The 13,797-nt window shown below is 34.0% G+C and overlaps 1 protein-coding gene across 2 annotated transcripts in view; it reads right to left on the bottom strand.

The window, feature by feature from the left end:
* NRDC (nardilysin convertase) overlaps nucleotides 1–13,797 on the bottom strand; it is a 79,439-nt gene that overhangs the window by 16,983 nt on the left and 48,659 nt on the right. For both annotated transcript variants that reach the window (XM_012776179.3, XM_012776180.3), the window contains 8 exons: nucleotides 12,838–12,907; nucleotides 10,197–10,274; nucleotides 8,643–8,763; nucleotides 8,506–8,564; nucleotides 8,168–8,222; nucleotides 3,488–3,592; nucleotides 1,056–1,179; nucleotides 465–551 (listed from right to left, as the gene is read on the bottom strand). In XM_012776179.3, the coding sequence (XP_012631633.2) occupies nucleotides 465–551; nucleotides 1,056–1,179; nucleotides 3,488–3,592; nucleotides 8,168–8,222; nucleotides 8,506–8,564; nucleotides 8,643–8,763; nucleotides 10,197–10,274; nucleotides 12,838–12,907 (699 nt within the window). The remainder of the gene's footprint in view (nucleotides 1–464; nucleotides 552–1,055; nucleotides 1,180–3,487; nucleotides 3,593–8,167; nucleotides 8,223–8,505; nucleotides 8,565–8,642; nucleotides 8,764–10,196; nucleotides 10,275–12,837; nucleotides 12,908–13,797) is intronic.

A 13,797-nucleotide genomic window follows, 5' to 3' on the forward strand; every position in this document is an offset into this window, starting at 1 on the left:
GAACATTTTACTATTTTCTATTCTAATTGATTTTTTAATGCTTTCACAGCTCATTACACTGACCTTACAACCCATTACACTGATTTAACAACCTTCTAATGGGTTGCAACCTGCAATTTGAAAACAACAGAACAACCTGACAAAATAATGACAATTCCTAAGGGGTCTGATGTGAAAGAATCAGTTATAATGTATAAGAAAAAGCATAAATTTCAGAGAGTCATAAGATCTATGTTTAAGTCCTGGTTTCTCCATTCACTAACTGAATAGTCGTGGATAGTCATTTTGCTTTTTTGAGCCTGTTTTGAATTTGGAAAAGAAAATAGTAATGCCCATCCCAGAATTTTACTGGAAATCTCAAATATGAACTCAAAGGGTACTTTGTAAAACATAATATACTATACAAGTGCTATTTATTTTTAGTACATGGATGGAATATGTATAATGATTGCTATTTTACTGACCTATATACTTGTTTTCAGCTGGAAGATGAAGATCTGGATTTAATTCAAAATTACTCTTCCATAGTTCAGCCCAAGAGTTTTCAACATCTGTAAAGAGGAAATACAAATTGATGTAATAAACAATGCAATGTTCAGAATTCTCTTAATAACAAACCAGTCATCAACTAGCCTTTACAAAATCAACCCTCCTTTCTCAGGAAAACTGTGCCCCATAGCACTGGCATCACCTTGGTTACTGTCAGAAATGCAGAATCTCAGACCCTACCCAGACCGACTGAGTCAAAATCTGTATTTTAATAAGATCTTCAGGTGATACAAATGCACACTGAAGTCTGAGAAGCACTTTTCTAAAATGAAGTCAAAATTTTGCACCCAAAATAGCAAAACAAGATTTTTAACTAGCCAATAAGTATAAACATAGCAGAAAATAGCTTCCTCCAAAGTAGTATAAGTAATTTTCATTTCAAAGGGAACTGTCAAGAAATTATACTTTTCCCCCCCTACAAGAACTATCAGAAAAATAATTAGAGAATAAAAATTACCAGGTAAGTCAGATATACCTAAAAGTAGGACAACTGTTAAAATATTTACCTTCTATACTATACTGAGTCCCAAACCATTTCTCCTTGAGGTCACATTTTCCCTCATTAGCACCAGACAGTAGAACAAGATTTGCTTTTTGAGGAACTAGCTGATTAAGGGCTTCAGCAATGACCTAATAAAGAGGGGAAGGCAGGAAAGACACACACACACACACATGACAATTTTAACCTAATATACCTCTGTTAAAAAAGCAGATTCATATTGTTAGATACCTCCAAAATCCTAGCATCTTGATGTTCTTAAAAATATTTATCTACACTGGTTACATGGTCATGAATAAAAAAAATACATACTTATCTACAGTCCATGAACACCCTAATTAACAAAGCTTCATTAGTTTATCATTGTTTCAAAAACTTTTTTTTCAGCTTTACTGAGGTATAATTGACAAATATCAGATATGTTTCTTGATAATGCTTTAAACAGTGTTCATCTCAAATGCTACATATCCTACATATTAACAGCACTAGCAGCCAAAACAGCTATTGTTTACTAAGCTTTTACTCTGTGCAAGGCAGTATTTAACATCCGTTATTTCATTTAGTCCTAAAAATAATCCTAAGGTATATCCATTTATAGAAAATAACCTCAACTTCAGAAGTTAAAGATTAATTAATTTGCTCAAGTTAAAGATTATATAATTGGTACAGAACAATACAGTTAGAAGTGGCAAAGTGGACCTGTAACCAAGTTTGTAGATGATTCCAAAGATTATGCTCTTAATAGTTATGTTTTATTCCACTTTGTATGCAAGAATCAATACAATAATGCCAATGTAAGGCCTCCTTCAGTAATCCTCCAGCTATGATAAGGATTAAACATAGGATATTATGAGTTGGTTTAGAAACCTAACTACCATTTAAATACCATTCCTTTGATGAAAAAACAACAAATGATGATTCAGAAAAAAACACACAGGCCTCTAGGCACAACCATCCTAAGAAGATGGCAAGAATGTGTGGTAGTTACTTCCTCCTTGACCTCTTCCTATCCTCTTTAAAAATGAATAGTTTTGGAATACCCTTTGCTAAAGTTTTTCAATCTCAGCATTAATAAATATCTTGGGCCAGGTAATTCTTTGTTGTGGGAGCCTGTCTTCTGCATTATAGGATATTTAGCAGCATCTCTGATTTTTATCCATTAGATCCCAGGAGCACCGTACTCCCCACCCCTGAATTGTGACAACCAAAATGTCTCTAGACATTGACAAATACCCCTTAGAGGGAAAAAACACCCCTGGTTGACAACTACTATCCTATATGAAGCAAAATGACTTATTCTCCTGACCAACTTTTTACTTGTATATAATATTATCCATAAGTCAAATGTTTCTAATTCAGAGAATTTTATACTTTTCTTGTCAATATTTTTAAAATAATTAAAAATGTAATTGTGCTGACTCTAATTAAAAGATAAGCAAAACACTCTTTAAGTATGTTTAGCAACTAAACCATATAATTCTTAGGAATCACTTTAACTATTTCAATACATGTTTCAATCCTTCAAAAACTATAAAAATACAGTACCTAAGAAGACTTAGATTTTCTTCTCTTTTTCTTTTTTTTTTGAGACAGTCTCGCTTTGTTGCCCAGGCTAGAGTGAGTGCCGTGGTGGCAGCCTAGGTCACAGCAACCTCAAACTCTTGGGCTCAAGTGATCCTGATGCCTCAGCCTCAGCCTCCCGAGTAGCTACAGGCATGTGCCACCATGGCTGGCTAATTTTTTCTATATATATTAGTTGGCCAATTAATTTCTTTTCTTATTTATAGTAGAGACGGGGTCTCACTCTTGCTCAGGGTGGTTTCGAACTCCTTACCTCGAGCAATCCGCCCGCCTTGGCCTCCCAGAGTGCTAGGATTACAGGCATGAGCCACCGCGCCTGGTCAATTTTCTCCTCTTATATTAAAACATAATCATGAGGCTGGGCACAGTGGCTCACGCCTGTAATCCTAGCACTCTGGGAGGCCAAGGCAGGCGGATCACTCAAGGTCAGGTCAGTTTGAAACCAGCCTGAGCAAGGGTGAGACCCTGTCTCTACTAAAAATAGAAAGAAATTAATTGGCCAACTAAAACTATATAGAAAAAATTAGCCGGGCATGGTGGCACATGCCTGTAGTCCCAGCTACTCGGGAGGCTGAGGCAGAAGGATCACTTAAGCCCAGGAGTTTGAGGTTGCTGTGAACTAAGCTAATGACACAGCACTCTAGCCAGGGCAACAGAGTGAGACTCTGTCTAAAAAAAAAAAAAAAAAAAAAAAAACATAATCATGAGAAACTGTCCACAAAACTACTGATATTTCTTTTGTTTAAATGAACAAAAATCCTACGTTTTCTCCATTCCCACAGTTCCTAAGTACATCTCCATACTTTCTTACATTCCTCTTTCCCTAACAGTAAGTTTTAGAAGTGAAAACCTCCTTACTTCTGGCTTGTATTCAAAAAGAAGCTGATCTCCGGTGAGAAAGTCCTGCAGTGGATACAGTTGCATGTTTTCACACATGTTTTCCACATACTCAACTGGATCTGTCTGTAAAGAGGTAAAATTATTTCATACCAGAACTTCTCCATTATTATCCTCAATTTGCCACAACATACAAACACTTTATTTTTTTTAAGCAAGGAAACCAAAAGTTTCTAAACAAATATAACCAGGTATAATTGCAGCTTAAGAATCTGATGCTCAGAATTCCAAGAAAATATAGCTAGAGCTACTATCTTAAGGAGCTTAAATGCATACCCAATCTGTGTTGGGTACACATGCTGAGCCTTACAACCCACTAGGTTCTAGTCATGTCACAGCTTCTTCAAAAGAGCAATCACCACACCAAACTGTAAATGCTTATTTACCACATGATTGTGAGGTCAATAAAGACAGGGGACCTATAGCTACAGCACTATCACCTAAAAACTATGTGTAAGCATGAATCAAATCAAAGTAGAAATAAAAATGAATGTCATCAGATAAAAGTTATATCAATCAGTATATTATCTCAATTTAAAACTCGAAGAATAACCACAAGTTCTACGATCTATGAAATGGGAATACTTTTCCAGAGGAAAGCAATCAATACAAGTATTTACTGAGCATCCAGATACACAGAATATTAGAAATGATAGGTCTTTCAGATACCAAAAATGCATTCCCATGTTTACAATGAAGAAATATACTCAGATTGATTAGATGACTTGCCCACGGTCACACAGTAAGTAAATGACAGGCAGAGTAGACACTACAACTCTGGCCTCCTAACATATCCACGTACTCTTCCTAAAACACCACACTACTCAGTCCTTCACTAGACAATATGGGATGTTTCTCATCTAATGGAAACAGAACAAAAGTGAAGGTTACTACATTGTGGAGGAGAAATGAGACATGATCAACCCAGAGACCATCGGTATATGTTATCTACTACATTTTCATACAAAAATAGAATAAAGAAAAAGGAAAGATTTACTGTTAACTTCCCCTCTTTCTGGAACCATTATTAAACCATCCAAGTGGCTAGTCACTAAAGTGCCATCATTATTGTTGAAGATGACTCCTCCCACCCTGTTGTCGTGTTTTTAACTAGTTATTTTCACTAGCTACTTACTTCTAAGTTAATTGCTCTAATCAGCATAGTATAAAACTGAGTGATTCACAGGTATTTCCTACGAGAAAGCACCAAGGACCCTGGCTGAAAGCAGATCTTTGAAGCCAAGGCAACAGAGAAGGTATTGGAGAAAAACACTTAAATATTATCCTTTACATTTTTTAAAGATAAAATTCACATACCATAAAATTCACCCTTTTAAATTGTATAATTCAGTGGTTTTTAGTATTTTCACAAAGTTGTGCAAGCACTACCACTATCTAGTTCCAGGACACTTTCATCACTCCAAAAGGAAACCTCACATCCATTATGCAATTGTCCCCCATTTCTTATCCCCCACAGCTCCCAACAGCAGTTTTCTGGCTGTCTCTATGAATTTACCAATTCTGGGTATTTCACATAAGTGAACTCATAAAATATGTGACTTTTTGTGTCTGGCTTCTTTCATTTAGCATTATGTTTTCAAGGTTCTTCCATGCTGTAGCATGAATCACACTCTTTTTTATCACTGATTAATATTCTATAATATGCACATTCTACATTCATTTCTCCATCAGTTTATGGACATGTGGGTTGTTTCCACTTTTTGGCTATAATGAATAATGCTGCTATGATGGTACAAGTTTTTGTGTGGACAAATGTTTTTAATTCTCTTGGGTATATACTTAAGAGTGGAATTGCTGGCTCATATGGTAATTCTATGTTTAGCTTTTTAAGAAACTGACAAAATGTTTTCCAAAATAGTTGTGCCATTTACTGTTCTCACTAGCAATATACAAAGGGTTCCAATTTTTCATATCCTCTCCAATATTTGTTAATGCTTACCTTTTAATTTTTTGTCTACTATAAACTCTCACTGCCTTCCACTATTAATTATTACATTATTGGTCCTGTTTTTCTGCTTACAGAAAAGTACTTAATTAAACAAAATAGCTTTTCTCATCATACTTTAGTTCAAATAGTTGATTTATAAGACACACCATGTCCAAATTACTGTGTGAAATTTAAAAAAAATTTTAATTTCTTAATTGAAAAAATAATTTGAATAGTTTGAAAGGGTATTCCTATATGCCTTTATCAATGAAGGCTATAAAAAAGTCTGAAGAGAAGACATCCCAACTTTAAGACAGATGTATAAAACTAAAAACAGAAACAATCCAACCTTTTAATTTAGCAGTTCATGCAGACAAAAAGGTTTCCTTTGTTCCGATGTTGCACTGGTTAGGTTTTACTCTAAGATGTTTTAGACTCATGTTTTTAACTCAAGACAAGTATTCATAAATATTGCCAAAGATGAAAAAAATGAGGAGCTACAAAATGGGGAAATGGCAATAAAAAGATAACTTGAAATATCTTGCTAAGGAGCTGGAAAAGCAAAGTGAAAACTCTGGCTGCAGACTGATACCAATCCATGGCCTATTAGGGATCAGGGCGCAGACTTCTGCCCCACCCCACACACCCACCCTGGGTCCCTCCCCTCCCATCCTCCCCATAATTGTTGAAAAAATTGTTGTCCATGAAACTTAGGAAGGGAAGGGGGAAGCAAATGAAGCTTCATCTGTATTTACAACAGCTCCCCATCGCTTGCATCACCACCTGAGCTCTGACATGACCCCTCCATGGAAAAACTGTCTTCCATGAAAATGATCCCTGGTGCCAAAAAGGTTGGGGACCACTGATTTACTCAACCAATGTTAAAAAGCTGATCCCAGGAAAAAGGAATTTAGGTATCACTTATAGTTGTAGTCTATAATTCTCACTCCCACTCCTTCCCTGCCATAGTTCTGGCTCACATGTTGTGCCACAGCTGAGGAGTACACTAACAAAACCACTCCTGGTAAGGAGGATGGCAGGACTTGTGGGTGCTAAACATATCGATCTATTTATAGAGAGGAGCGTCTATAGGACCCTCTAATGGCTAACATGAGCCATAGCAGCCTATTTTCTATTTCCACTGAATAAGATTTTTATTTCAAATGACTTCTTTTCAAGCATATAGAGCAGATTATTACATAGGTGTCAACAGCAACTGGAAACCTATAGTTTTTATAACCTTGCCCTTGTGTACTTAAGTCTTCCCTGCTTATAATTAATATTTAGGGAATAGTCTCTGGTGATGATCCAAAAAACCAGCTTTCAAGATATTCTATGAACTGGTTATAAATCAGGGGCTCTTAAATCTAGAGCCCATACACATTCCCCACAAGGTGTCAGTGGACAAGTTCAGGGCGATCTATGAATTTGGTTTTAAAGAAATTACATATTTATTTTCACTAATCTCTAATTTAGCCTTTTTTATCAATTATGAATATAGATAACAGACCATAGTAGTATTATCAATATCTATGCCTATCACCAATAGAAATCACAATACAGTTATTGCAGATATCTCAAAACATCATTTATATTCATTGCACTTAAAAATTATAATTATTAGACCTACAACTAGATCTTGTCATTTAATATAGTAAAAGACATTTACTGCTGTTTTTACCATTTTTAACGCTTTATTTCAATATTCCTTTATTTTATCCATTTAAAAACACTATTCTACGGACTGTATATTAACTAACAGTATTGTTTCAATGTTAAATTTCCCAACTGTGACAACTGTATTGAGGTTATGCAAAAGGATGCCTTTGCAGCATATACATGCTAAAAAACATTTAAAGTATCATGATATCTATAATTAATTCTCAAATGGTTCAGGGAAAAAATATATACATACACTCATATATAAGGAAGTGAGTACTTATACACAATTGGTGAATCTAGGTGAGGGATATACCAGTAATCATTGTACTACCATAGCAATTTTCCTGAAAGTTTAAAAAGTTGAGAGGATGAAGTATTATTCTGAGGGGGTGTCCACAGGATTCAACAGAATTCCAAAGGGATCCAAGGCACAAAAGGGGTTAAAAAATAAACCTATGTTTTTAAAGGCCTTATATGATACCTTCCTTTCATATACCCTTATGCTACACAGGATCATTAAGTTTTTCACAATACCCCAGAGTTCCTTACTTATCTGTCTCCCACTACCTAGAATGTAACCAAACCTTATCCAAACCTCATTTTCTGATGCAAAATTCAATTCAAATTGATTACATCCACAAAGCCTTCCCTGATCAAGGAAAATGAACTATAAATTACCTTATAGAATGTCTTCACAGTATTTGAATTGCCAAAATATCAAATACCATACCAAGCTCTCCCTGAACGTTTACTGAAGAGACAGACAAGACAGATGGATGGCAACACAGACAAATTGATTAGCACACTTACATGATCTATGTCATCCACCTAAATCCTCTCACTGTTACTCAATATAAATACTCAAATACACAAGAGTTAATTTTCAGATAGCTTCAAGGCCATCTTGAAACTCACATGACAGAGAGTGGCAGAATTAAAACTCTAATGACACTTCCAAAAAGAGGAACAATGTCCACACCAGTTTCAACTTGATCACAGATAACATTCAAAAAGAATTTGATTCCTAGTACCTGTTCTTGGTAATGAAATTCATTATCCTCAATTTTCTGAATCTCCTCAAAAATTCTGTGAAAGGGAAAACTATAATTAGAAGATATATTAAACTTTCCCATTAGAATCATCAAGAACAAAAGAGAAGCATAAAAATAAAGGGGATGGCCATATAAATGTAAAATCTTAGTGTACATTCATATATAAAAGGAATAAGGATATGGAGCCAGTAAAGGAAACAGAGTAGGAAATGCCTGGAAAACCATCAAGGCAGGACTAAAGCATGTCCACTGGCAGTATGAAGGCTTAAAATGTATTAGGATTGACTCCTGGCCTCATTGTAAGAAATATTTATTACCTTTTTTCTGGGCCTAGCTTCTGTAGCATTTTTAAATACTGGAAGACAGTATGAGCAACCTAAAAACAAAACATCAGGTTAGTCTTGCACAAAAATTGGTATGTACATAAAAGAAAAAGTCCAATTTAATTATTTACCTCATAGAAATGTTCATAACCCTCATCAGTCAATGTAATAGAAATGCTGAACACCGAATAAGTCGAATTTTGCTCAAACCCTGTCTCACCATTTCCACCAAACAGTGCAAGAGCCCAGCACCTACAGATGGGGAAAAATTAATGCAATCAATGTCTATGGATTAATGGTCTACAAACACATCAAATTAACAAAATAGATACACTTTCTATGTAAAATTTGGGAACCTCATCATTTGATGTAAACATGTACTTTCCAACAGTAAGTTTAAAAGTATAAATTTTAAAAGCACAAGACCTCTCAAGAAATTATACTACATTTAGGAAATTATCAGAAGGAAATAATATCAGTCTTTATTTGTTTAATGAAAACAGTGACAGATAATGCAGTATAGTAAAACATCAACAGTTATACGAAGCCAAAGCAATTCTTATTGAAGAGAACAGCACAAAATATTAAAATTACGGTTGCTGGGAGGCACTTCACTTATCATTTTTGAACCTGTCTCCTAGGAGAAGCCTTAAAAACACTTCAAAAATACATCCCTACTTAGACTGTCAAGTCAGCTCTTTGAGACTGTCAGTTGCCCTAACATAGGTTGTCTAAAAATGAAGCAATGAGACTGTATCTGTTTCTGACTAGAATAGTACTGAAAACCTAAAATAAGTGGGGAGGACATCAGAATAAACAGTATGAAATTCTAATAAAGTTCAGTAAGGGAGAAAGACTGTGCACATCTCAAAGAATATTACATATACTGTGAAAGGTATATGTATCCAATATCATTCATTTATTCTATCCTGTCACAACTGCCCTCTCAGCTTTCTTTGAATGTTCTAGTATACACCAATTAAAGTACTTATTTAAATTTCTCATCTACCTTTCCATGCCAAACTAATCAGTGTAAAAAAAAAAATCAAACAAGGAATTACCTTAATGTACTGGTCTTTATTTTAAAGTTATATTTCTATTCTTTGGCTATAGGTGACTTAAGCAAGTGCTTAAATGCAATAGGAAACATTCTGCTAATATAGTTGCATAAACCATTCACAGTCCCACATATTTATTATAATTTATCTGCCCAATGAAGTTTTCATTAAAGTCCACCTTTTGGGTTGGAAAGCCCAGAGATCCATAGCATTTAAATAATTGACTTCCTTACTATTCAGTCAAATCCAAATTCTTGATTAGAGTTAGCCCTTTTATAATTCTGCAATCTATTAGTTTCACTTATAATTTTTAAAGTTTTGTGTATAATTACTTTCTTTTTTTTTCTTCAATTTGTGTTCTCTGTAGACTTTTTATTTATACCAATTTGGCTTAATTTTTAGTCTATAATAACTTTCAACATGGACTAAAAGGTAGCGTACAAGAAAATATACAAATATAATATAGCCATTAAAATAATTTAGATTATTAAGATAATTATAATTAAGCATTAAACCTAATTCTATGCTTCCTAGCAGCTAAAGCAAAAGAATCTGTTATATAACACTTATTGTCTATTATTTTTCAGAGATTGCTACACTGAAAATACTTATTAATTGAATACTTGCTTTTTTCTAAGGTAAGAAAGAATGCTGCCTTTGCCTTCATGTCCAACCAGCCAGGAGATATAATGAAGTGGCTTCACTCTTAAAAAAAAATTTTAAGATCAGAAATTTAAAAAATCAAAATACAAATACATTAGAAAATCTTACCTCTAAGACTACAATATTTGAGAATATAATTATAAACTTATTCTCCCATTAATCCACTAACATGAAATTGCAATTAATTTAACAGCAGCAAGATAAAAACAAAGACTACGGTAAAATTTAACAACTTCATCTGAAATCACTGTTAAAGCCACTACTTTTTCTCCTGGACACCAAACTTACCTCCTTTCATAATAAAATCTTTGATTTTTGTTTCACTCAAAATGGAAATAATATAGATTATCATTTTAGAACCTAATCCAGATATGACTCACTCTTCATCTGTAAAAGTTTTCAGTACTGCATCAGGCTCTGTGGTAAAGTGAAATGTGTTGCTCTAAAAGTCAGAGAATCTAAGTTCTTGTTTTAGTTTTTCCTTTAAGTAAATTCATGACCTTGAGAAAGATACTTAACTTCACCATATTTGCTTTTTCTCTTTACTTGCCTATATACTTACTCAAAGAGTTTTTGTGAAAATGCAGTAACAGTTGTGAAAATGCTTTATCATATATTAATGCTAATCATATAGTAGTCTAATACCTATATATAAATGCTATTCAACTATTCTTTTCCTACTGGCTTCTACTTTAATTTTCAAAATGTATTCCTACTAAAACGAAGATATACAGAAAAATAAGGTTTTCTGTGTATTTTTTGTACATGAGGAAATCTAATTAGGTTATAGAATAAAATTCAGCAAATTCTTAAAAGTCAAGATATAATATCATGGGGGTGGGGGGAAAGGGCATTTATTGAAACCTTAAAATCTGTACCCCCATAATATGCCGAAATAAAAAAAAAAGATATAATATTAAAATTTCAACTATGTTAAGCAATCCTCAAAACCTACACAACATTGTTTAAAATACAAATTGAATTACATGCATATGTACTAAGACTGATGCAAAGGAGCAAAAGCAGTTAATGAAGGAGCCCAGCTGATTATATAACATTTGTATCTGAACAAAGCTAATTATACTATGCTTGATAACTCTGGAGGATAAATACTTTGGTTCTTTGTAAAAAAAAAAAAAAAAATGGCTCCCCCCAAAAGCTAATTTACTGAAAATTCATATTTGAGGGATCAAAATAACTTATGATGAACATCACATTAAAACAAATATAGGCCGGGCGCTGTGGCTCACGCCTGTAATCCTAGCTCTTGGGAGGCCGAGGCGGGCGGATTGCTCGAGGTCAGGAGTTCAAAACCAGCCTGAGCAAGAGCGAGACCCCGTCTCTACTATAAACAGAAAGAAATTAATTGGCCAACTGATATATATATATAAAAAATAAGCCGGGCATGGTGGCGCATGCCTGTAGTCCCAGCTACTCGGGAGGCTGAGGCAGAAGGATCACTCGAGCCCAGGAGTTTGAGGTTGCTGTGAGCGAGGCTGACGCCACGGCACTCACTCTAGCCTGGACAACAAAGTGAGACTCTGTCTCAAAAAAAAAAAAAAAAAAAAAAAACAAATATAAACAACCCATTAAAAAAACAACTGGACATGTTAGTAGTCTTTGGAAAACAGAATCATGGATAGTTTTTCTACTTCTCAGTAATTTTCAAACTTGGCACAATGAACTATTTTAGTAATCAATCAAAGGGTAAACAAGGCTTTGTTAATAGTATATATAGTGTAATCCCATTTCCATAAAAAAGATATGTGCTTTACATTCAATATGTTAATACCCAAAGGACATATATAAGACTTTGAGCACAGGAACAAAGCAGCTAGCTGTCAATTCACATTTTCTTTATTTGCTCAATAGAGGCATACTGTTTTTGTTAACTTTATGGGACTTGATATCTTGAATATTCTAATACATAAGTGACAAAAAGCATTTTTTACTCAGCTCAAGCAATACACATTCTTTGTTTCCCTTTACTCTGTGTATGTGTATGTGTGTCCTAACAGTTTTGTTTTGTTGGCAGTGGTTTTAAAAAATAAGTTAAATTTTTATCAGTTCATTAGCATTTATTTCTAATTAGAAAAACATTTGTAGGCATGGATTGATCCTTTAAAGAACTGCTTGGCCTTGTGATAACCATACAGATAAGTAGAAATCTTTTCCTAGTTTTCGTATAAACCTGCCCTGACTCAAAGGAGAAAATTCTTAGAATTTATGTGCTAGTCATACTCCAGGTCCAAATTATTTAACTTTACTTTTTGACAAGATCAAAGTAAATGTTGGCCACTGCCAAATAAATCATAAGTTAACATATTTTTTTACTCAAAGTACTAAAGAAAATAATTACAAAAGTTAGCATTCACATTACACACAATTTCAAAGACTCAGGAAAGACAATTAGTTACAAGAAAATTCTAGTTTTATACCCAAAAAGACAATAAAATACATAGCAAGGCTTGAAAACTCTAGGAGTAATCAAGTTCCAGGTTACATTACCTATGTTTATAAATTCAGAATCCCCAAACTTAAACCATGCTTTAAAAACAAGACTCACTCAGTATCTAATGAAATAAATTTTCACTTAAACTCTTACCTGTAATGTTGCTGTTGAGGGGGAAGTGCCCATGTGATGGTCAGAGCATGAATTTTTCTGATTGGAACAACTAAACAAAAATATTTACCAGAAGAACAGATATAAGTGTTTCTCCATAACTTTCACTAAAAGAATTTTATAAAAGTCAATATATTTCATTATCCAATAAACAGGGGAAGCTTAAATATAAGGTAATTATTATTTCAAGTTGCCAATTTTCCAATTTGAATAATGCAATTTTTCTTTTTGATTGGGTTTCACAGACAGACAAAGTAGGGATACAAGAACTATGAGAATACAAAATGCTGCTAAGGAAGGATCCTTTCTTGCATGAAAGGAGACCCATGGCTGAAATCCAGCCCTATCACTATTTTGCTGCATGTGCTTATATGATCTTGAGAAAATCACTTGTATTTAAATCTTTCTGAATCTGTTTTCTCATGGTTAAATTGAATGAGTTGGGCTAACGTATCTCTAAGATTGTTCCCAGTACTATTATTCTATGAATAGGAAATCTAAAGCCAGAAAGAATACAATTGAACATAAGCTATTTCTGGGAAGAGTCAGCTTAACAGAATAGAGCCAGCAGCAGAAAGGGTGTGACATAATAGTCATTAATCAGAGGAAGAGAAGAGAAAAGAAACTGGCAAAGCGGTGAAGGAGAAGGAGGAAATATCTAACGCAATTAGGGAAAAGAGAAAAAAATCTGCCATATTAAAAAGACAGAAAGAGAAATGGTGAATTCAGAATATTTCTGAAATATTCGCTCTGGGCAAATTGTTAAGTAAATTATAGCTTAATCACATGATGACTCATTATATAGTTATTATAGATATAACATTAAATGGAAAAAAAACAGGAGACAGAAGTGTGTATATAATTTATAATCTCAACTATGTTAAGAAAATATACCTATAAAAAATCAAAAGGAAATCTGGCAAAAATGACTTCTCTGGATGG

The sequence above is a fragment of the Microcebus murinus genome, chromosome 2 (assembly GCF_040939455.1).
Source record: "Microcebus murinus isolate Inina chromosome 2, M.murinus_Inina_mat1.0, whole genome shotgun sequence".
NCBI classification, from domain to species: domain Eukaryota; kingdom Metazoa; phylum Chordata; class Mammalia; order Primates; family Cheirogaleidae; genus Microcebus; species Microcebus murinus.